Source organism: Hyperolius riggenbachi, chromosome 3 (genome assembly GCF_040937935.1).
Source record: "Hyperolius riggenbachi isolate aHypRig1 chromosome 3, aHypRig1.pri, whole genome shotgun sequence".
In the NCBI taxonomy this organism is placed as follows: Eukaryota; Metazoa; Chordata; class Amphibia; order Anura; family Hyperoliidae; genus Hyperolius; species Hyperolius riggenbachi.
Window position 1 is genome coordinate 68390064 of NC_090648.1, and position 27325 is coordinate 68417388.

At 47.5% G+C, this 27325-nt stretch overlaps 1 protein-coding gene across 6 annotated transcripts in view; it reads right to left on the minus strand.

The window, feature by feature from the left end:
* C3H19orf38 (chromosome 3 C19orf38 homolog) overlaps window positions 1-22957 on the minus strand; it is a 52088-nt gene extending 29131 nt beyond the window's left edge. Inside the window, exons 1-4 of one of the 6 annotated variants that reach the window (XM_068274332.1) lie at window positions 21471-22957; window positions 20313-20505; window positions 15726-15776; window positions 8707-9003 (exon numbers count right to left, since the gene is read on the minus strand). In XM_068274332.1, coding sequence (XP_068130433.1) covers window positions 8707-9003; window positions 15726-15776; window positions 20313-20340 — 376 coding nt within the window. In that variant the 5' untranslated portion in view covers window positions 20341-20505; window positions 21471-22957. Of the gene's footprint in view, window positions 1-8706; window positions 9004-15725; window positions 15777-20312; window positions 20678-21470 lie in introns of those variants that run through there. The other 5 variants (XM_068274334.1, XM_068274337.1, XM_068274336.1 and 2 more) reach the window with 5 other exon arrangements.
* Between the last annotated feature and the right edge of the window lie 4368 nt (window positions 22958-27325).

A 27325-nucleotide genomic window follows, 5' to 3' on the forward strand; every position in this document is an offset into this window, starting at 1 on the left:
ATGCCCAGAACTGTTGCCCTAGGGATCAAGTCCCAATCAGTGATCACTATGAGGGATGGGTATTGAGAAGTGTACGTAGCTGCAATTGGGTCTTACATGATAAATGACGCCACAGATAAATGCTCTGAGCAGAGCTAACGTCAGTCAGATGATTCAGCCCAGCGTGGTTTGTTATACTTTCCTGTTACGTCTGACTGTTTGTCACACCTTTACTGGCAAAGTGGTTAGAAACCACTAAACCTGTTGTGGCTGCTACTCATCGTCATCACCCAACTTTGAAAGTTTCGGCTTGTCAACTGCCCTCTCGTTCTTCAGTCTGTGCCGGATGCCTTTGCCAATCACTCCACCCTTCTCTGGGCACCGAACTTCCCCCATCATGTAGCAAAGCCACTGTAATAATCACGACTAAAACCCTTTCAAATGACAGCGTCTTAAAAATATTGCCATTACAAATGTAGTTTTTTCATTACATGCATTCTTCTGGTCTGTAAAAGCAAAGGTTCAGGCAAATGATCTGTAATATGCATTTAACAGAACAATACTTTAATTAATTATGAATCAAAATCCTTTGTACAATATTTTTGGTAAATAAACAAGGGAAATGCCTATTGTACCAGTCCATAAATTATCATCTCCTCAAAGTAAACCTGCGATGACTTAACCTCCTTAGCGGTAACCCAGTGCTGGACACGGGGTAAGCTGCGCAGGAGGATTTCTCAGGCCCCGCTGGGCCGATTTGCATAATTTTTTTTTTACACACGCAGCTAGCACTTTACTAGCTGCGTGTTACCTGCAATAGCCGCCGCTCCAAGCAGATTCGCCGCTACCCGCCGCGTCAGAGGGTGCCCCCCCTCCCCCGAGACCTGTGCGTTGCCTGGCCAATCAGTGCCAGGCAGTGCTGAGGGGTGGATCGGGACTCCCTCTGACGTCATGGCGTCTGTGACATTAATGCGCCCGTCGCCACGGCGACGGGGGAAGCCCTAGTGGAAATCCCGTTCAGAACGGGATTTCCTGACGCTAGCTACATGAATTTAAAAAAACAAAATTTAAAAAATAGTGCTGCACTGCCTCCCTGGCGGATTTAATTGACCGCCAGGGAGGTTAAAAGTAAAAATTCATACATACCTGGGGCTTCCTCCAGCTCCGTTTGGCCTGACCGGTCCCTGCTGTCCTCTTCCGCCTCCTGGAGTCTCCGCTATGGCTCTTGGTAACTTCAGGAGTCGGGGCTTATTGCGCATGTGTGGCCTGGCCATGCGCATAGCCGGGAGCGTTCAGCGCCTGTCGCAGAACACTGCTAGCCGTGGGAGCGCACATGGGCGCACTGCCCCTGGGCCAACTGGCCGGAGTTATCGGGAGGATTGCAGAAGATCCAGGAGGCGGAAGAGGACAGCGAGGGACCGATCAGGTTAAACGGGGCTGGAGGAAACACCAGGTATGTATGAATTTTTACTTTTAATTCATCTCAGGTGTACTTTAACGGGAACTCGAGGTGATGGCGATATGGAGGCTGCCATATTTATTTCCTTGTGAACAATGCCAGTTGCCTGGCAGTCCTGTTGCTCTTCTAGAATAAGCAGTGTCTGAGTCAAAACCCTGGAACAAGTATATGGCTAATCCAGTACAACCTGAGTCAGCATACTTGATCTGCTGCATGCTTGTTCAGGGTCTATGGCTAAAAGTATCATGCTAGGTACACACGATACAATTTTCTGGCAGATTTACCTGCCAGATCGGAATCAGCAGGATAGTCAGGCAGCTGGTATTGTTTAAAAGTAAATACATATGGCAGCCTCTATACCCCTCTAACCTCAGGTTCCCTTTAAGGTGGCCATATACTTATGGTGTCCATACATCTAGCGATTTTGTGGCCCGGTCAACCATCCAATTCAATAATTTTATCGAATCAAATTAAAATCGGTGCTGCACTAAGCATGCCCGGTCGATGATTAGAGCGATTTTGGGCCGAAACTGTCCAAATGCATTGATTTGGACATGCTGTAAAATCTCAGTCGAAAGTGCCCAATCCAGTGCGCGGCGGTAATGGCATTCGATATCATGACAACTGCGACGTACTCGATGGACCCCCGAGCTGCTATCCCCCTTCCGGCTGAAGTCTATCTATTGTGGTGTATGGGCAAGCAAAAGATGTCTCTCTGATCGAATCTGATCTGTCTCATGGTCTATCTGCCTATACACTGCTAGATGTATGGCCACATTTACAGATGGCAACCAGATTCGACCATCACATAGATCCCTCTCAAATCAAATCTGATCACTGTATCGATTGGATGTGCTGGGAAAGGTTTTAAACATCTATTTAATACATTTTAGTGTGAAATATATTAAAAATCTATCGAACCACAGTGTTTGCACTGCTTAATGCAGTGCAATGCTATGAGTCGGCAATTTGATGCCACAATTTGATGCATCAATTTTTAGCAGATAGAATTAGAGTGATCGAATTGTCCGGATATTGACTGGAAAAAAAGTCAGTGTTTGCCCAATGTAAAATCTTTCCTCCCCCTGATTTACATTCTGACATTTACCACATGGTGACATTTTTACTGGTGGCAGGTGATGTCAGTGGAAGGAGATGCTGCTTGCTTTTTTTGGATTTGGAAACAGCTGTAAACAGCTGTTATTTCCTACAATGCAACGAGGTTCACAGACAGGAAACTGTCAGGACCATGGTCCAGACATCACACTGTGGGAGGGGTTTCACCACAATATCAGCTATACAGCGCCCCCTGATGATCTGTTTGTGAAAAGGAAAAGATTTCTCATGGGAAAGGGGGTATCAGCTACTGACTGGGATGAAGTTCAATTCTTGGTTACGGTTTCTCTTTAAAGAGACACTGAAGCGAGACTAAATCTCGTTTCAGGTCTTATATATAGCAGGGGCACGTGTGCCCCTGCTAAAACGCCGCTATCCCGCGGCTTAACGGGGGTCCCTTCACCCCCAACCCACCCCCCGCAAAAGTTGGTCGGAAAATGGTCGCTCGTATTCTTCTTCCTGGAGGCAGGGCTAACGGCTGCAGCCCTGCCTCCAGTCGCGTCTATCAGACGCGCATCGCCGCCTCTCCCCCGCCCCTCTCAGTGAAGGAAGACTGAGAGGGGCGGGGGAGAGGCGGAGATACGCGTCTGACAGACGCGCATGGGGCAGGGCTGCGGCGGTTAGCCCTGCCCCAACCAGGAAGCGCTCCCCCGCTGCACGGAGGGGGTTTGGGGGGACAGGGACCCCCGTTAAGCCGCGCAATAGCTGCGTTTTAGCAGGGGCACGCATGCCCCTGCTAGCTATGAGGTCTGAAGCGAGATCTATTCTCGCTTCAGACTCTCTTTAACCAGCCTGGCGGTATGGACGAGCGCAGCTCGTCCATCACCGCCGGAGGCTGCCGCTCAGGCCCTGCTGGGACGATTTTCATCAAATAAAGTGCAGCACACGCAGCCGGCACTTTGCCAGCCGCGTGTGCTGCCTGATCGCCGCCACTCTGCGGCGATCCGCCGCGAGCAGCGGCGAAAGAGGGTCCCCCCAGCCGCCTGAGCCCAGTGTAGCCGGAACAAAAAGTTCCGGCCAGCGCTAAGGGCTGGATCGGAGGCGGCTGACGTCAGGACGTCGGCTGACGTCCATGACGTCACTCCGCTCGTCGCTATGGCGACAATCTAAGCAAAACAAGGAAGGCCGCTCATTGCGGCCTTCCTTGCTTATTCTGGGCGCCGGAGGCGATCGGAAGAACGCCTCCGGAGCGCCCTCTAGTGGGCTTTCATGCAGCCAACTTTCAGTTGGCTGCATGAAATAGTTTTTTTTTTATTTAAAAAAAACCCTCCCGCAGCTGCCCTGGCGATCTTAATAGAACGCCAGGGTGGTTAAGGCCCCATTTACACTTAATCAGTTGCTCTCAGTTATAACTGAAAGGGCAACGGACTTTCAAAGTAATGCCCATGTTTTCCTATGGCTCAGTTCACACTGTATGCGTTTTAACTGAAAGATTTTTCATAATGCACTGCTATAGAGAAGGAAAAATAACGCGTACCAACTGGTTAAGTGTAAATGGGGCCTTAGTGACCTCTGACTGGCTGCATACTCACCCCTTCCACAATTTTAAGCCACACCTCCCTTCTGCAGACTATCAGTCATAGTAGGTTTCCAGTCAGATAATAGAGCAATTCTCAGCATGTCCATGGGACAAAAGGGAAGAGTGGGAGGAGGAGAGGGAGTAGAAGGTGTGAACAGGAAGTTGTAGGTTGATGAGTAGGATATGAACTATAATTTGGTTCAGAAGGGATATTACTTTTCTGTTCTGCTAAAAATATATATTCCCCAAAACCTTTTATTCATTATTGATTTAAAGTAAGCCCGAGGTGAAAATAAACAAATCAGAACAATTGTAGCTATCCTCTTACTGCTAAAAATGATTTTTATATTTTTTTTTAGAATTTTAGAATCCTGCAGTTTTATTTTCTGTGTATCAGCTAAGAAAAGAATGTTTAATGCTGTTTTGTCTCATTTGCTGGCATGGTCTTTCAGTGTCCCAGAAGCTAAAATATATGAGCTATTGACCCTTTTTATCTAGCCACTGCACTCAGAAGCTGTTCTCTGTCAGCCAAGAGTTTTATGACTGTAATTCCTTATCAGTGAGGATTACGCTATAGTCAGACCCGGTTGAGAGAAAGTGTCACTTGCATACCTGAATGTTAACTCTTTCAGGCAGGAAAAAAAAGGGACACAGCACAGATATCTGTATGCTTTGCACTGTACATACACATGTCTATCTCATCATGTCATATGTCACCTCAGGCATCCTTTAAAGTGAACCCGAGGTGAAAATTAACTGATTGTATCAACAATTATAATAAATTATGTATAATTATGTATAAACAATTGTATCTATCCTCCTACTCTTAAAATTGACTTTTTTTTAGATATTCCATGGATTATTTTATATTTAAACATTTACAAAATAGATTTCATGTTTTATTGTCTTTTCTCAATGGCAGCCTATTAAGTGTCCCAGAGTTAACCATTTAAGCCTTCTGGTCGTGGAAGCGAAGTCCAAAAGGCCATGTGCGCTCCCTTGGCTGATCGCACGCGTGCACGCACGCTCCCGCCCCCTGGTTCGTTAGCCCAGGGATCAATGAATCAGGACATGGTGCCCGATCATTGATCACTTTTCCCGGCAGAAAAAGCGACGGCTTCTCACAGAAGCCTCGGTTTTTCTGCCTCTTACGTCCCCTTTACGTCCCTCTAAGCCAGGGCTGCCCAATAGGTCGATCGCGATCTACCAGTAGATCGCGACCGCCTTCTCGGTAGATCGCGGCCTCTTGGCCGCGTCTCATTAAATTTTGCGGCCAGCAGCTCATCATGTTTAGCTGCCGGCCCCTAAGAATGCAGGGGAGAAGACGCGGCGAGCAGAGAGGGAGGAGAGAGCCTGCAACGTGTGTGCTTTTAACATGCCCGGCGCCGCACCCAGCCATGACGTAGCGGCCGCGCCGCCTCTCTCCTCCCTCTCTCCTCGCCGCGTCTTCTCCCTGACATTCTTATTGGCCAGTGGCCTGCCTGTCGGAGGTTCCAGGAGTCAAGAGGACCCTGGCTAACCTACGCTGTAGGTGCATATACTTGGCTAACCTACACTGAGGGCCCCTATACCTGGCTAACCTACACTGAGGGCCCCTATACCTGGCTAACCTACACTGAGGGCCCCTATACCTGGCTAACCTACACTCAGGGCCCCGATACCTGGCTAACCTACACTCAGGGCCCCTATACCTGGCTAACCTACACTCAGGGCCCCTATACCTGGCTAACCTACACTGGGGGCCCCTAAACCTGGCTAACCTACACTGGGGGCCCCTAAACCTGGCTAACCTACACTGGGGGCCCCTATACCTGGCTAACCTACACTGGGGGCCCCTATACCTGGCTAACCTACACTGGGGGCCCCTATACCTGGCTAACCTACACTGGGGGCCCCTATACCTGGCTAACCTACACTGGGGGCCCCTATACCTGGCTAACCTACACTTAGGGCCCATATACCTGTCTAACCTACACTGAGGGCCCATATACCTGGCTAACCTACACTGAGGGCCCATATACCTGGCTAACCTACACTGAGGGCCCATATACCTGGCTAACCTACACTGAGGGCCTATATACCTGGCTAACCTACACTGAGGGCCTATATACCTGGCTAACCTACACTGAGGGCCCATATACCTGGCTAACCTACACTGAGGGCCCATATACCTGGCTAACCTACACTGAGGGCCCATATACCTGGCTAACCTATACTGAGGGCACGTAACCTATGCTGCAGGCACATATACCTGGCTAACCTACACGGGGGCGGGGGGGCCATGCTTAGCATTTGGGACGTTGGTAGATCTCCTGGCCTTGGCAAATTTTAAAGTAGCTCGCGAGCCGAAAAAGTGTGGGCACCCCTGCTCTAAGCGTACATGTTACGCTTAGTGACGTAATGTAAACAAACTCATGGTTGCCATCTTGTGGCCAAATAGTAAAACTACATCTACATATTAAAAAAATAAAAATAAACACATATTTACATAAAAAAATTACTATTTACATCCCACCCTCCTAAAATGCGTACGTTAAAAAAGGGCGCTGGGAAAAAAGGGCACAGGGTTTTAAACGATAAGCATGAATAACGTTTAAAAAAATTGTGCTATATTTCGTTTAAAAATAATGTTTTATAAAGTTATAAATCATGAAATAATGTGTATGAAATCGGCAATTGTAAAAACGTTAATCTTCCCTGTTTAAAAAGTGAAATATATAATAACGTTTTATAAAACATTAATAAGAATGTTACTAAAGCTATACCTAACCCTACTCTCACACAGAACCCTCCCTGTACCTATCCCTAACCCCTAGACCCCCCTGGTGGTGCCTAAACCTAAGACCCCCCTGGAGGTGCCTAAACCTAAGACCCCCCTGGTAGTGCCTAAACCTAAGACCCCCTGTGGTAAGCATTAATAATGTTTTTAAAAATATTGTGTGGTTTTTCGTTTAAAAATAAAAAATATTGTACTGTTTTTCGTTTAAAAATAATGTTTAAAAAATTATAAATCATTAAATAATGTGTAATCATGAGAAGCAGTTATAAAACATTAAAAGGCTCTGGGCGCCGCTTTTAAAACGTTATTTTTCTCCGGCGCCCTTTTTTCCTGTTGGGCGCCCATTAAACGATATTTATTATGGCAGTGAATGGCGGCGCCCTTTTTGTCCACCTGCCTCATGCGCCCAAATTTCCTGTTTCCCCTAAAAATACCTAAAGAAAATGTTTAATAAAAAAAACAAAAAAAAATAACATTACAATAGAAAAAAACTTAAATATTTACCTAAGGGTCTAAACTTTTTAAATATCCATGTAAAGATGAAATATTTCTATTTTTTTAAATTATAAGCTTGTAAATAGTGATGGATGCAAAACGGAAAAAATGCACTTTTATTTCTAAATAAAATATTGTCGCCATACATTGTGATAGGGACATAATTTAAACGGGACTATTAGGCAAATACAATATGTGGGTTTTAATTATGGAGGCATGTATTATTTTAGAACTATAGTGGCCGAAAACTGGGAAATAATGATTTTTTTTCCATTTTTTTCTTATTCTTCCTGATAAAATGCATTTACAGTAAAGTAGCTCTTAGTAAATGTACCCCCCTAAAGGAAGCCTAATTAGTGGTGGAAAAAAACAAGATATAGATCAATTCATTGTGATAAGTAGTGCTAAAGTTATAGGCTAATGGATGGGAGGTGAAAATTGCTCGGATGCATAAAGTGAAACACGACTGAAGGCTGAAGTGGTTAAAATACATGAACTATTGACCTTTTTCTCTCTCCCCTGCCCTCAGAAGTTGTATTCTGCCAGGCAGGGGTATTGCTAGGATCCTAAGAGATCCGGGGCACTTTTGGGCACTCCAGCCAAAAAATGGGTGTGGCCATGCACCAGAATGTGGGTGTGGTCATGGGTGGAGCCAAATTTCTATGAATGTAACAGCGGCCCAGCAAAATGTTGAATGTTCGATTTATACAAAAAAGTAGGCAGAGTTACCTGGCTTGTATGCTAGCTGGTCGGGCTTGCTGCTAGCCTGCCGCCAGGTTATCTGGCAGTTCCCCCATAGCATTCCCTGACCTTCTAGTGGACCCCCTCCCATGGGCCCCACAACTCCCAGCATGCCCCATAAAAGAACCACAGCTCTCTGCATGCCCACATAAAGGCATCAAAGTCCCCAGCATGGCACCACAGAACCCAGTATGCACAGACAGAGGCACCACAGCACCCAGAATACCTCAGATTGATGCACCACAGCTCTCAGCATGCCCACCATTGAAGAACCACAGCTGACTCTGCCTGGGGGACATCCGGGGCACCCCAGAATAGATCCTGGGCACGTGCCACTGATCTTTGGGGCTAGCAACGCCCTGCTGCCAGGAAAACTTTTATGGCTGTAATTTGCTTATCAGTAAGGTTTACTATATTCTGACAAGGCACCACAGCTGTCACTTGCATGCCTGAAAAGTAACTCCTTCTGGCATCAAAATGAAAAAAATAAAAGCAGTCTGGTTATTAATATGTTTTGCACTGTACACATGTTTATCTCATCATGTCACATGTCACCTTGGGTACACTTTAAAGCACTGTTCTTTAATTTGGGATTTTAAAGCAGTAGACAAGACTCACCCAGGAGAGTAACTGTGACCACATTGCTGAGCAGGGACATTTCTCGCCGCCCCTGCACCCAGTGTTGGTAGGCACAGGTATAAGTCATCGTGTCCCCGGAAGCAGGAGGCTGGACAGTAAAGGTCACACTGGTCTTGGTCTCTGGTGCTGTCTTTTCCTCCAGCAATACTTGAGATTGGGAATAGAGAGAGAAGGTGGCCTCTGGATAAGTGTCGGCAGCTGTACATTGCAGGTCTGCCGGCCGGCCCTTGTAGGTCACAGGTGTTAGTAAGGACAGCTCCGGTGCAGGGAGAGGATCTGTATGACGTGAAGAGGAAAAGCTTCAGATGTTTTTCCAATGCTCCTCATACAAAAAAAAAAAGCATATATACTCATACTTCCCAGCTTTTTGAGATACAGAACTACTGCACCTGCGCAGTACGCTCCGGTCCATGTGGCGGTGATTGACAGAGCCGCTCGCACAGGCGCAGTACAGGCCGACCTCCAGGTTGGCCTGACGTCCTCACCGCGGACCAGGATGCAGAGACGGCGAACGGCTGCGGGGAGAGCTGCTGCGAGGGACATGCAGGGAGCTTGGGGCTGGACGAAGCCCCGGGTAAGTAGCACTTATTTTAGTACTAAATGCCTAATAACTCATTTAAATTTAAATCTATATATATATAAAATCGGATGTATGTATGTATGTGTGTGTGTATGTGCCGCGATTACTCGAAAACGGCTTGACCGATTTGAACGAAACTTGGTACACAGATCCCTTACTACCTGGGATGATATGTTCTGGGGGTCTCGCGTCCTCCCTGCACACATGGGCGGAGCTACAAACAGCAAATCAGATTTCACCCATTCAAGTCAATGGAAAAAATGTAAAAGGCTGCCATTCTCACAGTAATCAAGCCAGAGTCCCCACACATGGCACAGTTGGTCACTTGGTGACCGAGGTTACAAATCTAGGAAAAGTGGGCGGAGCATAAAACAGCCAATCAAATTTCAGCCATTCATTTTAAATGGGAAAATGTAAACTGCAGCCATTCTTAGACTGTTAATCGCAGGGTTCTCAAACTTGGCACACTTGGTCACTGGGTGAATGCGATTAAAGGGGTTCTGTGGGAGTTCCTGAGGAGAAATACTGCCACTTACCTGGGGCTTCTATCAGCCACCTGCAGTGGTAATGTCCCACGCCGTCCTCCTCCCATCCGCCGTTCCCCGCAGCCGGCACTGGGCTACTATTCGGCTGTCACACAGACGAATAATGCGCGTTGCCGCGCCTCCGCTCGCGTCATCTGAGGCTTACTGCGCAGGCGCAGTACAACGGAGCCTTGTACTGCGCTTGCGCAGTAAGCTTCCGATGACGCAGGCGGAAGCGAGCGGGTGCGCAGCCACTGTAGCGCAGCCGCAGTTGGATTCCATGCTGCGCTAGACCGGGGCCGGCGGCGGAGAACGGCAGATGGGAGGACGCCACCGTGGGACATTACCGCTGCAGGGGGCTGATAGACGCCCAAGGTAAGTGTCTGTTTTCCTCCTTAGAAACCCCGTAACAGAACTCCTTTAAAGAGAAACTCCAACCAAGAATTGAACTTTTTCCCAATCAGTAGCTGATACCCCATTTTACATGAGAAAGACAATGATTTTCACAAACAGACCATCAGGGGGCGCTGTGTGACTGATTTTGTGCTGAAACCCCTCCCACAAGAGGCTCTGAATACCGCGGTACTGCTGGCAAACTGCCACAATGTAACAATGTTCAGAGACAGGAAATAGCTGTTATTAGCTGTCTATAACAGACAGAGCAGCTAGAAACAGCTAAATAACCTGCCCACAGTAACAATGTCACCATGTAATAAATGTCAGAATGTGAATCTGGGAGAGGAAAGATTTTACAATGAGCAAACACTGACTAAATCATTTATACATAATTATGGTAAAAAATGAAGCACTTTTTTTACTACATTATTTTCACTGGAGTTCCTCTTTAAGATTCAAGCATGTGGGTGGAGCCTACAACAGCCAATCAAAATTCACCTATTGATTTTCAAGGGGAATATTTAAACTGCTGCTATTCTTACACTTTTAATGGCAGAGGCTTCAAACTTGCTACAGTCGGTGATTGGGTGACTGGGGCTCAAATTCACTAAAGGGGTGGGGCCACAAACAGCCAATCAGATTTCCTTGGTGGATAAACTGCTTCCATTCACACATTTTTGATGCCGGGAACCTGAAAGCTTACAAACTTGGTCTTTAGAAAAACAAAAGTTTGCTTTCCTAAAACAGAAAGAATTTGCGATAATTCAGGTTGGAGTGAGCTCGAGATGTCCCCCAGGCACCACTGCTGAATATATGCAAATTAACCATTGTACCCTTAGAAGCTAAACACACCTCCAGAACCGCTGGAATGCAATGATGTGTCAGCTTGTTAATATGTACAGAGCCATAATAATCCAACATGCATACAGACTGTTTCGGATTGGTCTTTGAGTGACTTTGTGTCCAGGTTACAAAAAGTGGGCGGAGCCAAAAACAACATTTACTGGGAAAATATAAACTGCAGCCATTCTTACACCATTAATGGCAGGGTTCTCAAACTTTGCACAGTTGGTCACTGGGTGAATGAATTTTGGAAGGTGCGTGGAGCCTACAACAGCCAATAAAAATTCACCTTTTGATTTTCAAAGGGAATATTTAAGCTGCTACCATTCTCTTATACTGTTAATAGCAGATGCCTCAAAACCTGGTACAAATTGGTCACAGGGTGACTAGGGTTCAAATTCAGAAAGGGGGCAGAGCCACACACAGCCAGATTTGTTTATTTTTCAATGGGAATATACAAAGTATTGATACCAAGGACCCCAAAGCTGATAAACTTGATAATTGAGTGACTGAATGTCAAGATTAGAAAAAGTGGGCGGTGCCAACAACTAAATTTTTAACATGGCAGGGTTCCCAAACTTGACACAATTGTCCACTGGGAGACTGGGATGAATATTCAGAAGTGTACGTGGAGCCTACAACAGCCAATCAAAATGTACCTATTGATTTTCAAGGGGAATATTCACATTGCTACCATTCTTACACTGTTAATGGCAGAGGCCTCAAACCTGATACAGTCAGTCATTGGGTGACTGGGGTCCAAATTCACTAAAGGGGTGGGGCCACAAACAGCCAATAAGATTTGTTAGATTGATTTCAGCCATTCTGTTATTGGCAGGGCTCTCAAACTGGGCGGGTGGGTGACACAGTTGGTCACTGGATGACTGGGACTAATATTCAGGAAAGTGGGTGGAGCCTACAGCAGCCAATCAAAATTCACCTTTTGATTTTCAAGGGGAATATTTACATTGCTGCCATTCTTACACTCTTAATGGCAGAGGCCTAATATCTGCTACAGTCAGTCACTGGGAGACTGGGGTTTAAATTCTGAAGGGAGCGGGCCAAAAACAGAGAATCAGATTTGTTTATTTTCAATGGTAAAATGCAACTTATTGATGCTAAGGACCCCAAAGCTCATGCAATTGGTCATTGAGTGACTGTATGTCAAGATTACAAATAGTGGGCGGAGCCAAAAACAACTAACTTTTTTCATGGGAAAATGTAAACTGCAGCTTTTCTTACACTGTTATTGGCAAGGTTCTCAAACTTTGCACAGTTGGTCACTGGGTGACTAGGATTAATATTCAGAAAAGTAGGTGGAGCCTACAAGAGCCAATCAAAATTCACCTATTGATTTTCAAGGGGAATATTGAAACTGCAGTCATTCTTACACTGTTAATGGCAGAGGCCTCAAACCTGCTACAGTTGGTCGTTAAGTGTCTGGGGTTCAAATTCAGTAAAGGGGTGGAGCCACAAACAGCTAGATTTCTTTGCTGGATAAACTGCTTCCAGTCACACAATTTTGATGCCAGGAACCCAAAGACAACATTTACTGGGAAAATATAAACTGCAGCCATGCTTACACCGTTAATGATAGGGTTCTCAAACTTTGCACAGTTGGTTACTGGGTGACTGAGATTAATATTCAGAAAAGTGGGTGGAGCCTAAAAATACCAATCAAAAATCACATGTCGCTTTTCAAGGAGAATATTAAAATTGCTGCCATTCTTGCACTGTTAATGGCACAAGCCTCAAACCTGGTACAGTTGGTAATTGGGTCACTGGGGTTCAAATTCAGAAAAGGGGACAGAGCCACAAACAGTGAATCAGATTTGTTTCATTTTATTTCATGGGAAAATACAAATTATTGATGCCAAGGACCCGAAAGCTCACAAACTTGGTCACAGAATGACTGTGTGTCCAGGTTACAAACAGTGGGCAGAGCAAAAACAAATTTCACTGGGAAAATGAAAACTGCAGCCATTTTTACACTGTTTATAGCAGGGTTCCCAAACTTTGCCCAGATTAATATTCAGGGAAGTGGGTGGAGGCTATAATAGCCAGTCAAAATTCACCTGTTGATCTTCAAGTGGAATATTTAAATTGCTCCCATTTTTACACTGTTAAAGAGACTCCGTAACAAAAATTGCATCCTGTTTTTTATCATCCTACAAGTTCCAAAAGCTATTCTAATGTGTTCTGGCTTACTGCAGCACTTTCTGCTATCACAGTCTCTGTAATATATCAATGTATCTTTCCCTTGTCAGACTTGTCAGCCTGTGTCTGGAAGGCTGCCAAGTTCTTCAGTGTTGTGGTTCTGCTATGAACTCCCCCTTCCAGGCCCCTCTATGCACACTGCCTGTGTATTATTTAGGATTAGAGCAGCTTCTCTCTTCTCTCTTATCTTTTACAAGCTGGATAAATCGTCCTCTGAGCTGGCTGGGCTTTCACATACTGAAGAATTACAGACAAGGGCAAAGCTGTTTGCAGGAAGAAACAAGCAGCCTGAAACTTCAGTGCATGAGAACTGCAGGGAGAAAGAAACACACAAATGATCTTTTGAGATTCAAAAGGAAAGCTGTATACAGCCTGCTTGTGTATGGATGTATTTTCTATGTGTGGACATACTGTACATCAACCTACTTCCTGTTTTGGTGGCCATTTTGTTTGTTTATAAACAAACTTTTTAAAACTGTTTTTAACCACTTTTAATGCGGCGGGGAGCGGCGAAATTGTGACAGAGGGTAATAGGAGATGTCCCCTAACACACTGGTATGTTTACTTTTGTGCGATTTTAACAATACAGATTCTCTTTAATAGCAGTCAGAGGCCTCAAACCTGCTACAGTTGGTCATTGGGTGACTTGGGTCCAAATGCTGGAGAGGGGGTGAAGCCACAAACAGCCAATCTGATTTGTTTAATTTCAATTGGAATATACAAATTATTGATGCCAAGGACCCCAAAGCTCACAAACTTGGTCATTGAGTATTTGTGTGTTAGGGTTAGAAAGTGGGCGGAGCCACCAGTCAAATACATCCCCAGGCAACGCTGGGTCATCAGTGGGTGGAGATGAATACAAATTTCACTGGGAAAAATGTAAACTGCAGCCATTCTTACACTGTTAATGATAGGGTTCTCAAACTTTGCACAGTTGGACACTAGAGGACTGTGATTAATATTCAGAAAAGTGGGTGGAGCCTACAAAAGTGAATCAAAACTCCGATTTTTTTTTCATTTCAATGCAAATTATTAATACCAAAAACCGCAAAGCTCACAAACTTGGTCATTGAGTAGTGGTGCGTTAGGGTTAGAAAAAGTATGCGGAGCCAACACCAGCCAAATACATAACCAGGCAACGCCGGGTAATCAGCTAGTAAATAAATAAATATTCTGGATTATCCAGAGGCTACCCTCTTCTAAGGTAAATAGCTTTTACTTTATTTTTATCTCACAGATTCACTTTTAATTATTTCCGAGGCGAATAGGGTAAGAGAGATTTTACTCACCGGGGGCTTTCTCCAGCCCATAGCAGCTGTCGCGTGCCCTCACCGCAGCCCCGGTAATCCGCCTAGTTCCGCTGGCAGCTTGTAATGATCGCGACCCCGCCAGTGAGTCGGGTCTTCTGCGCCTGTGAGGGCCTTCCTTCCCCTCGCGTCCACGTCATCTGGTGTGTACTGTGCCTGCACACAACTTCTGCACTGGTGCAGTACGCACCAGATGACGTGGACGCGAGGGGAAGAGCCGACCCGCCGGCGGGGTCGCGATGTGCATGGGCAGCCAGCGGGACAACACGGAGAACAGGGGCTGCAGCGAGGGCACGGAACAGCTGCTATGGGATGGAAGAAGCCCCCAGGTGAGTAAAATCTCTTTTACCCTCTTCACCTCGGAAGTCCTTTAACCATTGTACCCTCAAACCCAAAATATTATTAGACAGAATCTCACCACCTGTAATTAAGAAATCGCTAAATGGGGGACAACAAAAAAAGAAACACGGATAGTCAGAGTTGGCCCTTGCTCCCCCCCCCATCCCCACACAGCTACTTCTCTGATATGTGGATGGGCCAATGATTTCAGAACACGGACAAGGAGCACAGAGCACGGGAGACGATTGTACAGCCAAAGAGTCTGGCTGGCCCATACCCTAATCCCGACATGTTGTCCGGTTCCGCCATGGCGCTTATCTACAGCCTGAGCTCTGAAATCATTCCTAACCAGAGGTGTAACAACTGGGAGAGCAGACCTGGCAGCAGTAGGGGGGACCAGGGCTGTGGTTGGTCTCAATGCCTTACCTCTATCTTGGGAGTTACCACAGGGGGAGGGGGAAATGGGTGGGAAGGTCTGTGGTGGCGGCCTAGGAAAGTCTTTCTTTGGGATGGGGGGGGGGGGGGGGGGGGTTAGTCAAGTCCCTATTCCTAACTCCTGACTCTGGTGTGCCTCCACTGGCTGCATGCTTATTTCGGGTGAGGGACTCAAAACCCACTAAAGCCAAAAGCTCAGCTTAACAGCCAGGCAACTGGCATTGTTTATAAGTGAATGAAGATGGAGATATTCCTCTCACTTCTGGTTCATTTTAAAGGTAGCCATCCAGGCCTCAGTAAAACCACATTTGATAAGTGTCCCCACATTGTGAAGGGTTGTAATTTTGAACTGCTCACCTGATCTGACAGCCATAATTTCCACTCCAACTATTGCTGCAAGAAAGCAAACTGTAAATGAGAAGTGAATTAAAGCAAGACTATATAAACATAACACTGAATACTATGCTCCTAAACATCTCTACCTCCTTGTCCTCAGATTGTGCCATTACCCCCCTGCCACTGTATGTTCCATCACCCCGTACCTCCTGGCTTCCCATACTGCACATCCATCACCCCCTGTCTCCTCCTCCTGCATATTCCATCACCCTCTGCCCCCTCCTACTGCATATTCCATCACCCTCCGCCCCCTCCTACTGCATGTTCCATCACCGCCTGCCACCTGGCCCCCCATACTGCACTCTGCACATCCATCACCCCCTGTCTCCTCCTACTTCATATTCCATCACCACCTGCCTCCTGGCTTCCCATACTGCACTCTGCACATCCATCACCCCCTGCCTCCTCCTACTGCATGCTCCATCACCCCCTGCCTCCTGGCTTCCCATACTGCACTCTGCACATCCATCACCCCCTGCCTCCTCCTACTGCATGCTCCATCACCCCCTGCCTCCTGGCTTCCCATACTGCACTCTGCACATCCATCACCCCCTGCCTCCTCCTACTGCATGCTCCATCACCCCCTGCCTCCTCCTACTGCATGCTCCATCACCCCCTGCCTCCTGGCTTCCCATACTGCACTCTGCACATCCATCACCCCCTGCCTCCTCCTACTGCATGTTCCATCACCGCCTGCCACCTGGCCCCCCATACTGCACTCTGCACATCCATCACCCCCTGTCTCCTCCTACTTCATATTCCATCACCACCTGCCTCCTGGCTTCCCATACTGCACTCTGCACATCCATCACCCCCTGCCTCCTCCTACTGCATGCTCCATCACCCCCTGCCTCCTGGCTTCCCATACTGCACTCTGCACATCCATCACCCCCTGCCTCCTCCTACTGCATGCTCCATCACCCCCTGCCTCCTGGCTTCCCATACTGCACTCTGCACATCCATCACCCCCTGCCTCCTCCTACTGCATGCTCCATCACCCCCTGCCTCCTGGCTTCCCATACTGCACTCTGCACATCCATCACCCCCTGCCTCCTCCTACTGCATGTTCCATCACCGCCTGCCACCTGGCCCCCCATACTGCACTCTGCACATCCATCACCCCCTGTCTCCTCCTACTTCATATTCCATCACCACCTGCCTCCTGGCTTCCCATACTGCACTCTGCACATCCATCACCCCCTGCCTCCTCCTACTGCATGCTCCATCACCCCCTGCCTCCTGGCTTCCCATACTGCACTCTGCACATCCATCACCCCTGCCTCCTCCTACTGCATGCTCCATCACCCCCTGCCTCCTGGCTTCCCATACTGCACTCTGCACATCCATCACCCCCTGCCTCCTCCTACTGCATGCTCCATCACCCCCTGCCTCCTGGCTTCCCATACTGCACTCTGCACATCCATCACCCCCTGCCTCCTGCTACTGCATGCTCCATAACCCCCTGCCTCCTCCTACTGCATGCTCCATCACCCCCTGCCTCCTGCTACTGCATGCTCCATCACCCCCTGCCTCCTGCTACTGCATGCTCCATCACCCCCTGCCTCCTGCTACTGCATGCTCCATCACCCCCTGCCTCCTGCTACTGCATGCTCCATCACCCCCTGCCTCCTGGCTTCCCATACTGCACCCTGCACATCCATCACCCCCTGCCTCCTCCTACTGCATGCTCCATCACCCCCTGCCTCCTCCTACTGCATGCTCCATCACCCCCTGCCTCCTGGCTTCCCATACTGCACTCTGCACATCCATCACCCCCTGTCTCCTCCTACTGCATGCTCCATCACCCCCTGTCTCCTCCTACTGCATGCTCCATCACCCCCTGCCTCCTGCTACTGCATGCTCCATCACCCCCTGCCTCCTGCTACTGCATGCTCCATCACCCCCTGCCTCCTGCTACTGCATGCTCCATCACCCCCTGCCTCCTGGCTTCCCATACTGCACTCTGCACATCCATCACCCCCTGTCTCCTCCTACTGCATGCTCCATCACCCCCTGCCTCCTGCTACTGCATGCTCCATCACCCCCTGCCTCCTGCTACTGCATGCTCCATCACCCCCTGCCTCCTGCTACTGCATGCTCCATCACCCCCTGCCTCCTGGCTTCCCATACTGCACCCTGTGCATCCAGGGCCGGTTCTAGACTTTTCGCCGTCTTGAGGCAAACTTGTGAGGATGCCACACCCTCTTCCCATCACTAAACAAATAAAGAGGCCCTGTAGTGACATATTATTATTGGGCAGCACGGTGGCGTAGTGGTTAGCTCTCTCGCCTTGCAGCGCTGGGTCCCTGGTTCGAGTCCCAGCCAGGGCACTATCTGCAAAGAGTTTGTATGTTCTCTCCGTGTCTGCGTGGGTTTCCTCCGGGCACTCCGGTTTCCTCCCACATTCCAAAAAAAAAAACATACAGATAAGCTAATTGGCTCCCCCTAAAATTGGCCCTAGACTACAGTACTTACACTACATAATATAGACATATGGCAATGGTAGGGATTAGATTGTGAGCTCCTTTGAGGGACAGTTAGTGACAAGATATATATATATATACATTGTACAGCGCTGCGTAATATGTCGGCGCTATATAAATACTAAATAATAATAATAATAATAATATTGTAGAATGCAGTTAATCATTCAGGATATTCACTTTTATTTTCATTTTCCTGGTTTCAACACCAGGAACACTTCCTATATCTATATATTGCTCTTTATTGGTATGTAGACCCACCAGTGATAAGTTGTCAAGGATGTTTAGCAATGTGGAAATCTGGGAAACCAGGCATTATTTTTACTGGCTTTGGAATTCTCAGAAACAAACATTCCACAGAGCTACACCTGTCAGGAATAAAGCTTGCTGCTGTGATAAATTTCAGAATGTAAATCAGGGAGAGGAAAGCTTTTACGATGAGCAAACTAAATAAATTATACATTAATTTTGTAAAAACAAAAACAATCAGTTGTATTCCTTGCGTTATTTTCCCTACGGTTCCTCTTTAACGGAATCTCTTTAAAAGGAACCCGAAGTGTGAGACCTATGGAGGCTGCCATATTTATTTCCTTTTAAACAATACCAGTTGCCTGGCTGTCCTGCTGATCTTTCTGGCTGCAGTAGGGTCTAAATCACATACATGAAACAAGCATGCAGCTAATCTTGTCAGATTTATCATAGACATCTGATCTGCTGCATGCTTGTTCAGGGTCTATAGCTCAACGTATTAGAGGCAGAGGATCAGCAGGACAGCCAGGCAATGTGTATTATTGTAAAGGAGCCAAACATGTCAGCCTCCATATCCCTCTCACCTTGGGTTCCCTTTAAATTGCTAATCCCAATTTTTGCTTCCTGGATGGAACAAATTAGTGATTAGTCACTTTGTGATAACACTCATGTTTTTCACAGATGTGTTTCTGCGCGATTGGTTTATCTTTATATGACTATATATTGTTATATATACTGCCAGCCATTGTGCAGTGTTTGTAAGGGTGCCCATACAGCTCTCGATTAATGATCAAATGATCAATGCCGCAACGTGCAAATCGCCCAATCACCTTTTTGATCAATTTCTGACCAAAGTCGATTTATCTGGCATGCTAGAAAGATTTTGCTGAAACGGCGATAGTGACATTCAATGTCCTGACAACACCACTACAGCAAAAAAAAAAGTAAGCAGTTAAAATCTGACAGAACCGACAGGTTTTGGACTAGTCCATCCCCCTATGAAGGAGTCTCAGGGTTTTCCTTGTTTTTAAAAGTATTTCCTGAACGGCACTTGCTTAGTCTAACTGCCAAAGTAGTAAGATACTAGCCAGCCTCCCTCTTAACTTGCACACTTTTTTGGCAGTTAAACTAGGCAACTGCTGTTCAGAGAATGCTTTTGAAACCAAAGAAAACCCGGCGAATCCCCATGAGCAGATGGACTAGTTCAAAACCTGTTGGTTCTGTTAGATTTTAACTTTTTCACTGTAGTGGTCCTTTAAACCCAAAATAAGAATCAGGGACTCCAGGAGCGTTCTACTTAATCTTACTTCTACAGAGACAATTACTTGCCTCATAGTAATCACTTCAGCTTTGCTTTAGCTGTAAGTACACTTCAATAAAGCAAACCTGTGACTTTGTTAAAAGGAAAAGTTAGATCCTTACCTTGGTAGTAGGAATCCTGTGGAGACTTCTCATGTGCTCCTCAAGACCACAGCTGATGCTGGGACACTATGGAAGTTCAGGGGTGCGATCCCGTCCGTGAATGAGCACGGCACACTGAGCAGGCAAGCTAGCGCGGGTCACAAGGGGTTGGCAAGTGAAAGGGTGTAAACATTGGGGGGCAATGAGGATGAAGAAGGTGCATTGGCCACAGGCCAGATAACTAGACAGTACGGCATCCACTGAAGAAGGATGAAGAAGGTGCATTGGCCACAGGCCAGATAACTACACAGTACAGCTTATAATGAGGATAATTTTTAGTTACACCACTGCATACAGTCTACTAATAAAGCAGTTCTGAGCACGGCGGTCTCCGTAACAAAGAAAAGATTCTTACCCAGAAGAAGCAGCAGCTCCATGTTCATCTGAACTCTGTGTCAACACACCCAGGAATAAGGAACTGAACATCTTCATAAGCTTGCCAGGAAACCACAATTTCGAGAGACCTTTGTGGTAATCACAGCTAGGCAACTAAGACCGAGAATAACCTGTGGGCGGTCACCGTGGTGAAGAAACTGAAAGACAACTGTCTGCCACCAAAAAATAAATAAAATAAAAGTGTTTTTTTTTTTCGATTGGCTATAGGCCAATGGTTATGTTCTGTTTCGATGGACTTTCAGAAACATGGTGGCTAAATCACCATTCCTATCCTAGTTCCTGAAACATGTTGCTATCAAATACCATATGATTTCACAAGATACAGTCCTCTCTGAAATTATTTCAGAGAGGAGTTTGGATTAGACAATTCTAAACTAACACACACACAAATTACAGTATTTATTTGGTAGAAGTTAAGCACACCGGAACTGGCCCCAAAACGGCAAACACTTCAGTGAGCATGCCCAGAACGTTCCTCGCTTGTGGCTGCTCTACATAGCGGGGTGAAAGCACGAACATCCAGGGAGTAGGGATGAGAGAGATCAATTGCGCAAGAAAGTCAAATTGTCTTGGAGCATGCCGGAGGTGAAGAGGGGGTTAAGTCATCTATGCCGCCGCCTCTCGTTGATCACACCTTGTCACTCTCCATCTTCCCCACACTTCCGCCTACTAAACCGGAACTTCCTCTGTGAAGGCATAAGAGCAGATAAGATGGAAAGAAGCGTGGAACGCATTGTTGAGAGGCAGTGACTGAGGTGTGTAGGTCTGTGCAGCCTGCGCCCCTTGCAGGCTCCAGGACAATTTTGCTTTTTGGTCTCATTGATCTCATTCAGCCTTACTACGGAGGGCGGAGTGGGACAAAGCATGTTCTGCTCCTTCAGCTTCTGTTTGACTGGCTCCTGTCAGAATCACAAAGGGGGGAGCAGAGCAGAGCAAAAGAGTGCAGCCCGGCCAAACAGGGGTACCTATGAGTGACGGGACCCCACAATACACACATTGTTGTGTTAAGCAATTTTAGGGTCATTTCAGGTGTCCGTTAAACTAAACTTAAACGAAACTTTGCCATGTTCTACATGCCTAAATAACAATGTTTCACTATAGCACAGTGTCATCTCACCTTGCTGGTTAGAGCTGCAGAATATGCGGTTTCCGTTTCATGGGGGCTGCCATCATTCTTTCTGGAAACAACTTATTTGTTGAGCTGAAGTTTTTAAGTGAGTTCTGACATCTGCAGCACACACTAAGGGCTCATTCACTACCGGGCACAGTGAGGTTGGACATGATGTGGGGAAGGTGGCACGTGAGGTTGGACACGGCATGGGGAAGGAGGCACGTGAGGTTGGCCATGGTGTGGGGAGAGTGGCACAGTGAGGTTGGACACAGCATGGCAAGAGTGGCACAGTGAGGTTGGACATGGCGTGGGGAGAGTGGCACAGTGAGGTTGGACATGGCGTGGGGAAGGTGGCACGGTGAGGTTGGACACGGCATGGGGAAGGTGGCACGTGAGGTTGGCCGTGGTGTGGGGAGAGTGGCACAGTGAGGTTGGACACAGCGTGGCGAGAGTGGCACAGTGAGGTTGGACATGGCGTGGGGAAAGTGGCACAGTGAGGTTGGACACAGCGTGGCGAGAGTGGCACAGTGAGGTTGGACATTGCATGGGGAGAGTGGCACAGTGAGGTTGGACACGGCGTGGAGATTGTGGAACAGTGATTTCGGACGCGGTGTGGGGGAAGTGGCACAGGGAAGTCAGACACAGCGTGGGGAGAATGTGTAACCCGATTTATCCGTTAGCACTGGGCTCCGGCTGAGAGGAACCCATCAGACGATTAATTTATCAAAGATTTATTTGTGACGTAATGGTCGTCACTGTGGCTTCAATCAACCCGTAACACTTCAACAACACAATACACCTCCCTTGCACATCACAGGTCAAAATACACAATCTTCTAGTCTTTACAGCCGATGCACCGGTAAAAGCTGCGGAATAAAAAGGTTAAGTTACATACAAATTATATATGAAAGTTGAGCTACAAAGGTCTTCTTGTACAATAATCAACCACTTCACAGCATGTTTACATCACAGTACCATTAGGTGGGGAATGGGCAGGGGAAGGTCTACTGAGCAATTCAATTCCTAAACAGTTCTCAGTCCCTTTCAACCAAGTCCAAGCTATATTGCTCAGCAAATCCTGGGGGAACTCGTGAAAGTTTTCAAGATGGTACTGTACAGTTTCACAGTTCGTTGGGTGACCCCAAAAGGATGTTCACTTTGCTCAGAAGATCTCTCAAACTCTTTACCCTTGGTAATATTCCACCAAACCCACTTTACACTTAGCACCACCTGACTGGATAGGGCCACTTTCCAAAACAACAAACAAAATAATATATAAATCAAATAATCAAAAAGGGTTAGGCAAATAAAAATAAACAAAATAAAATATAAAGTGACCAATGTACTCAGCTATGCCACCCAAATCACTCTCCCACAATATAACTCTCTTTTAGTGCACTTTGACTTTTAGGCTGAATAAGCTCTAATTTAGAGATGTTGCAAAACTTGTACTACAAGTGATTTGACTGTGTATTTTGGTCAGATGTCAGTTCACTTCTTACTGTAGCACACTTTTAGGATCACCAGACGCAATGCAACTCCTCTTTTCACTTATCTTATTTTTTACTGACAGGTTCTCTTTATTCTCACGGCCTTAGTAATTTCCAGTTTCTTTAGGACCGTGTACTAAGGTAATATGCATAAATCACACTTTAGGTGCGTACACACGCCGGACTGGAGGCAACGACGGGTCCGTCATTACCTCCCGCTGGGTGGGCGTGCCAACGACAGTCCGGCGTGTGTACGCACTGTCGGCGGACTGATACGGCTGCTTCTGAGCGATCCGCCCGGCGGATCGCTCAGAAGCAGCCGTATCAGTCCGCCGACAGTGCGTACACACGCCGGACTGTCGTTGGCACGCCCACCCAGCGGGAGGTAACGACGGACCCGTCGTTGCCTCCAGTCCGGCGTGTGTACGCACCTAAAGTGTGATTTATGCATATTACCTTAGTACACGGTCCTAAAGAAACTGGAAATTACTAAGGCCGTGAGAGTAAAGAGAACCTGTCAGTAAAAAATAAGATAAGTGAAAAGAGGAGTTGCATTGCGTCTGGTGATCCTAAAAGTGTGCTACAGTAAGAAGTGAACTGACATCTGACCAAAATACACAGTCAAATCACTCCGCCTGGCGGATCAGCCTGGCGGATCGCTCAGAAGCAGCCGTATCAGTCCGCCGACAGTGCGTACACACGCCGGACTGTCGTTGGCACGCCCACCCAGCGGGAGGTAACGACGGACCCGTCGTTGCCTCCAGTCTGGCGTGTGTACGCACCTTTTGGTTCACATCTTGTATCAAACTCTTAGTAACACTTCAGAACATAGCATAGAAGAGCGCATGAAACGGACTTGACAGGAACAATGGGCTCAATTCTGGTAGCGTTTAGTAGATAATTACCTCATGGAATTTGATTTACCTCATGAGGAAAATAAACTTTGGAATTCTGGTAGTTTAAAGGAATTCTATGAAAGTTGTATTATTTTCTGGCACCAGCATTAATCAATATGGCAAAAACAGTATGAATGGTTGCAGCATATGTTTTTACTGTGCAGTGCTTTTTTTTTTTAATCTACCTTCCTGACGCTGTCCCCTTAAGAAACGGATCACGGGCGAGTTCATTATTTGAGGTGATTCCTCTCAGAGCCGGGACAAGGTTCTTTAGCACCCAAGGCTGAGACACCAAAGTGCACCCCTCCATCCCTCCACCCCAACCGTCACACACTGATTGCTATTAGACTAAGAGGGCCACAGGGCCCACAACCGCCCCAATACCTTAATATCTAGTTATCTCACTGCTATGTATCCCCTTTTCTTATTTCTTTCTACTTCATACACAATTAGGAATGACAGCTGAATGAATCGTGTGCCCCCACCTACACTGCGCCCTGAGGCTGGAGCCTCTCCAGCCTATGCCTCGGCCCGGCCCTGATTCCTCTTGTTTAGTGAGGCAGTGAAATCACCAGAGCGCGTTATACAGCACGTGTCCCTCCGAACTAATAAGTTGCTATGAGGAGCTCTCGCTCTTAATCCTTGTTGTGAAAGAAACTTCTGTGTGCCGCTGCTTCATTGGTTAAGCAACGGCAAACGAATGAGCTGGAGGTGGGCGCGTTATTGCTCCGAATGGAGCAGAATGAAGCAGGGGGCCAGCGGCACACAGAAGTTCCTTTCACAACAAGGATTAAGAGCGAGAGCTCCTCATAGCAATTTATTAGTTCGGAGGGACACGTGCTGTCAGGGCCGGCCCTAGACTTTTTGCCGCCTGAGGCAAATTTTGAAAAAATTATTGCTGCCGCCACCTCCCCCGCCCCCCCGTGAGGGGCCGCCGCCGCCAAGCTGGAGGGGTAGCGGGCAGGGCGGGGGTATTGGGCCTAGCGGCGGGGAGGGGGGTCGGACCCCCCCCTCCCTCACCTGGGTCCCCCGTCCTCCGCTCCCCTCCAGCCTTAAATACATCAGAAGCGCAACTCTCGTAAGAGGCAGTGGGCGGGGAGGACTCACCTCTTCCTCGCTCGATCCAGCGTGCGCTCCACTGACGTCCCTTCCTGCAACGCCGTCCATTTACAATACAGTGGGCAGCGTTGCAGGAAGTGACGTCAGTGGAGCGCACGCTGGATCGAGGAAGAGGTGAGTCCTCCCCGCCCACTGCCTCTTACGAGAGTTGCGCTTCTGATGTATTTAAGGCTGGAGGGGAGCGGAGGACGGGGGACCCAGGCGAGGGAGGGGGGGGTCCGACCCCCCTCCCTGCCGCTAGGCCCAATACCCCCGTCCTGCTCGCTACCCCTCCAGCTGGGCGGCCGGCTTCCCGCACCCACCGACGGGCGGATGCCGCCCCTAGAAATTTGCCGCCTGAGGCAAAAGTTTCACCCCGCCTCATGAGCGGGCCGGCCCTGCGTGCTGTATAACGCACTCTGGTGATTTCACTGCCTCACTAAACAAGAGGAATCACCTCAAATAATGAACTCGCCCGTGATCAGTCGCCGTCAGTTTCTTAAGGGGACGGCGTCAGGAAGGTAGATTAAAAAAAAAAGCACTGCACAGTAAAAACATATGCTGCAACCATTCATACTGTTTTTGCCATATTGATTAATGCTGGTGCCAGAAAATAGTACAACTTTCATAGAATTCCTTTAAGTAAAGTTTTACCTCATGTAATTTCATGAGGTAATTCATGTGGTAATTTTCGACTAAAAATGTATGGTATTTAGTAGTGAAATACCTCACACTTGAATTCTGAAGTGAAATAAGGTGCGTGTTTGCATGTCTTTTACCTCACATAATTAGACCTACCTCTACCACATGATAAATGCAGTGCTGTGACAGAATTGTGATATCTGTCACATAACATGGAGCCTTTTCAGCTTGTTCTGTGTTCAGGGCCCCCATATTTTGCTGAAATAAGTAAAAGTGATCTGACCAACGACCCCCCCCCCCCCCCTTCCATTTTGTTTTAAAAAAGAAAAAGTGCTCCAAACTCTGTACAATCCTTCATCTTACTTTTCATAGGTTGCTACATAATCAAATACACCTTCCCTCCTCAAAAAAAAAAAAAAAACATCTTCCAAAGACTATCCTAACTTATGGAAGACAATTAAAGACTATTACTTATTTGCTGCAGGCTTACCACTGAAATACCTCATGTTTTACCTTACTCTATGCATTTACCTCATGTTTGGAAATGGAGAAAAATCTTTCAGAATTGATAAAAGAAGAGGAAAATACCTCATGAGGTATTTTACCTACAAATTTTTTTTTTACGTCACAGAGCTACCAGAATTGAGCCCTTTGTTTCACTTACCTGGGGCTTCCCTAAGCCCCCAGCAGCCGCCCTGTCCCGCGCCGGTCCTGCCCGAGCCGCCGTTCTCCCGCCGCCAGCTCCGTTCCGTGCCATAGACTTCTAAGTCGACGCCAGCGCAGACCTGCATCGTGTATCCTTTCTTCGCATCCCCGCTATTGCAGAGGGGAACGCGATGAAAAGATACGCGTGGCAGGGCTGCGCTGGCGTTGGTTTAGAAGTCTACGGCACGAAACAGAGCTGGCGGTGGGAGAACAGCGGCTCAGGCAGGACCGGCACGAGACAGGGCGGCTGCTGGGGGCTTAGGGAAGCCCCAGGTAAGTGAAACTATGTGTCTAAATAAAGTTTACAGTTCCGCTTTAATGCAAGCGGGGGTGTGTGTCAGCTCTGCGGAGTACTTATGGAGGCTGTTGATGTCTCTTTGTGACAGCAAGGCCTTCACACTTAAAGAGACACTGAAGCGAGAATAAATCTCGCTTCAGTGCTTATATTCAGCAGGGGCACGTGTGCCCCTGCTAAACCGCCGCTATCGCAACGCTAAACGGAGGTCCCTTACCTCCTAAATCCCCTCCGTGCAGCGGGGGATCACTTCCGCATTCAGGCAGGGCTAATGGCCGCAGCCCTGCCTCACGCGCGTCTGTCAGCGCGTATCTCCGCCTCTCCCTCGCCCCCCTCAGTCTTCCTCCAGTGAGAGGGGCGGGGGAGAGGCGGCGATGCGCCGCTGATAGACAGCGCTGAGAGGCAGGGCTGCAGCCGTTAGCCCTGCCTGAAGAGCAGCAAAATCTACGACCAAGTTGGTCGTTGATTTTGCAGGGGGGGGTTTGGGGGTGAAGGGACCCCCGTTCAGCCGCGGGATAGCGGCGTTTTAGCAGGGGCACACATGCCCCTGCTGAATATAAGCACTGAAGCGAGATTTATTCTCGCTTCAGTGTCTCTTTAATACACTTTATATAAGCGGCAGAAGATTTCTTCACCTTAGCTGGGTAGCTCTATCTTGCATCAACAACTGTATCATCAACACAAGGTCTCTGTATCATTAAAGCTTTTGCACACAAACAGTCTGTAGTAATAGGA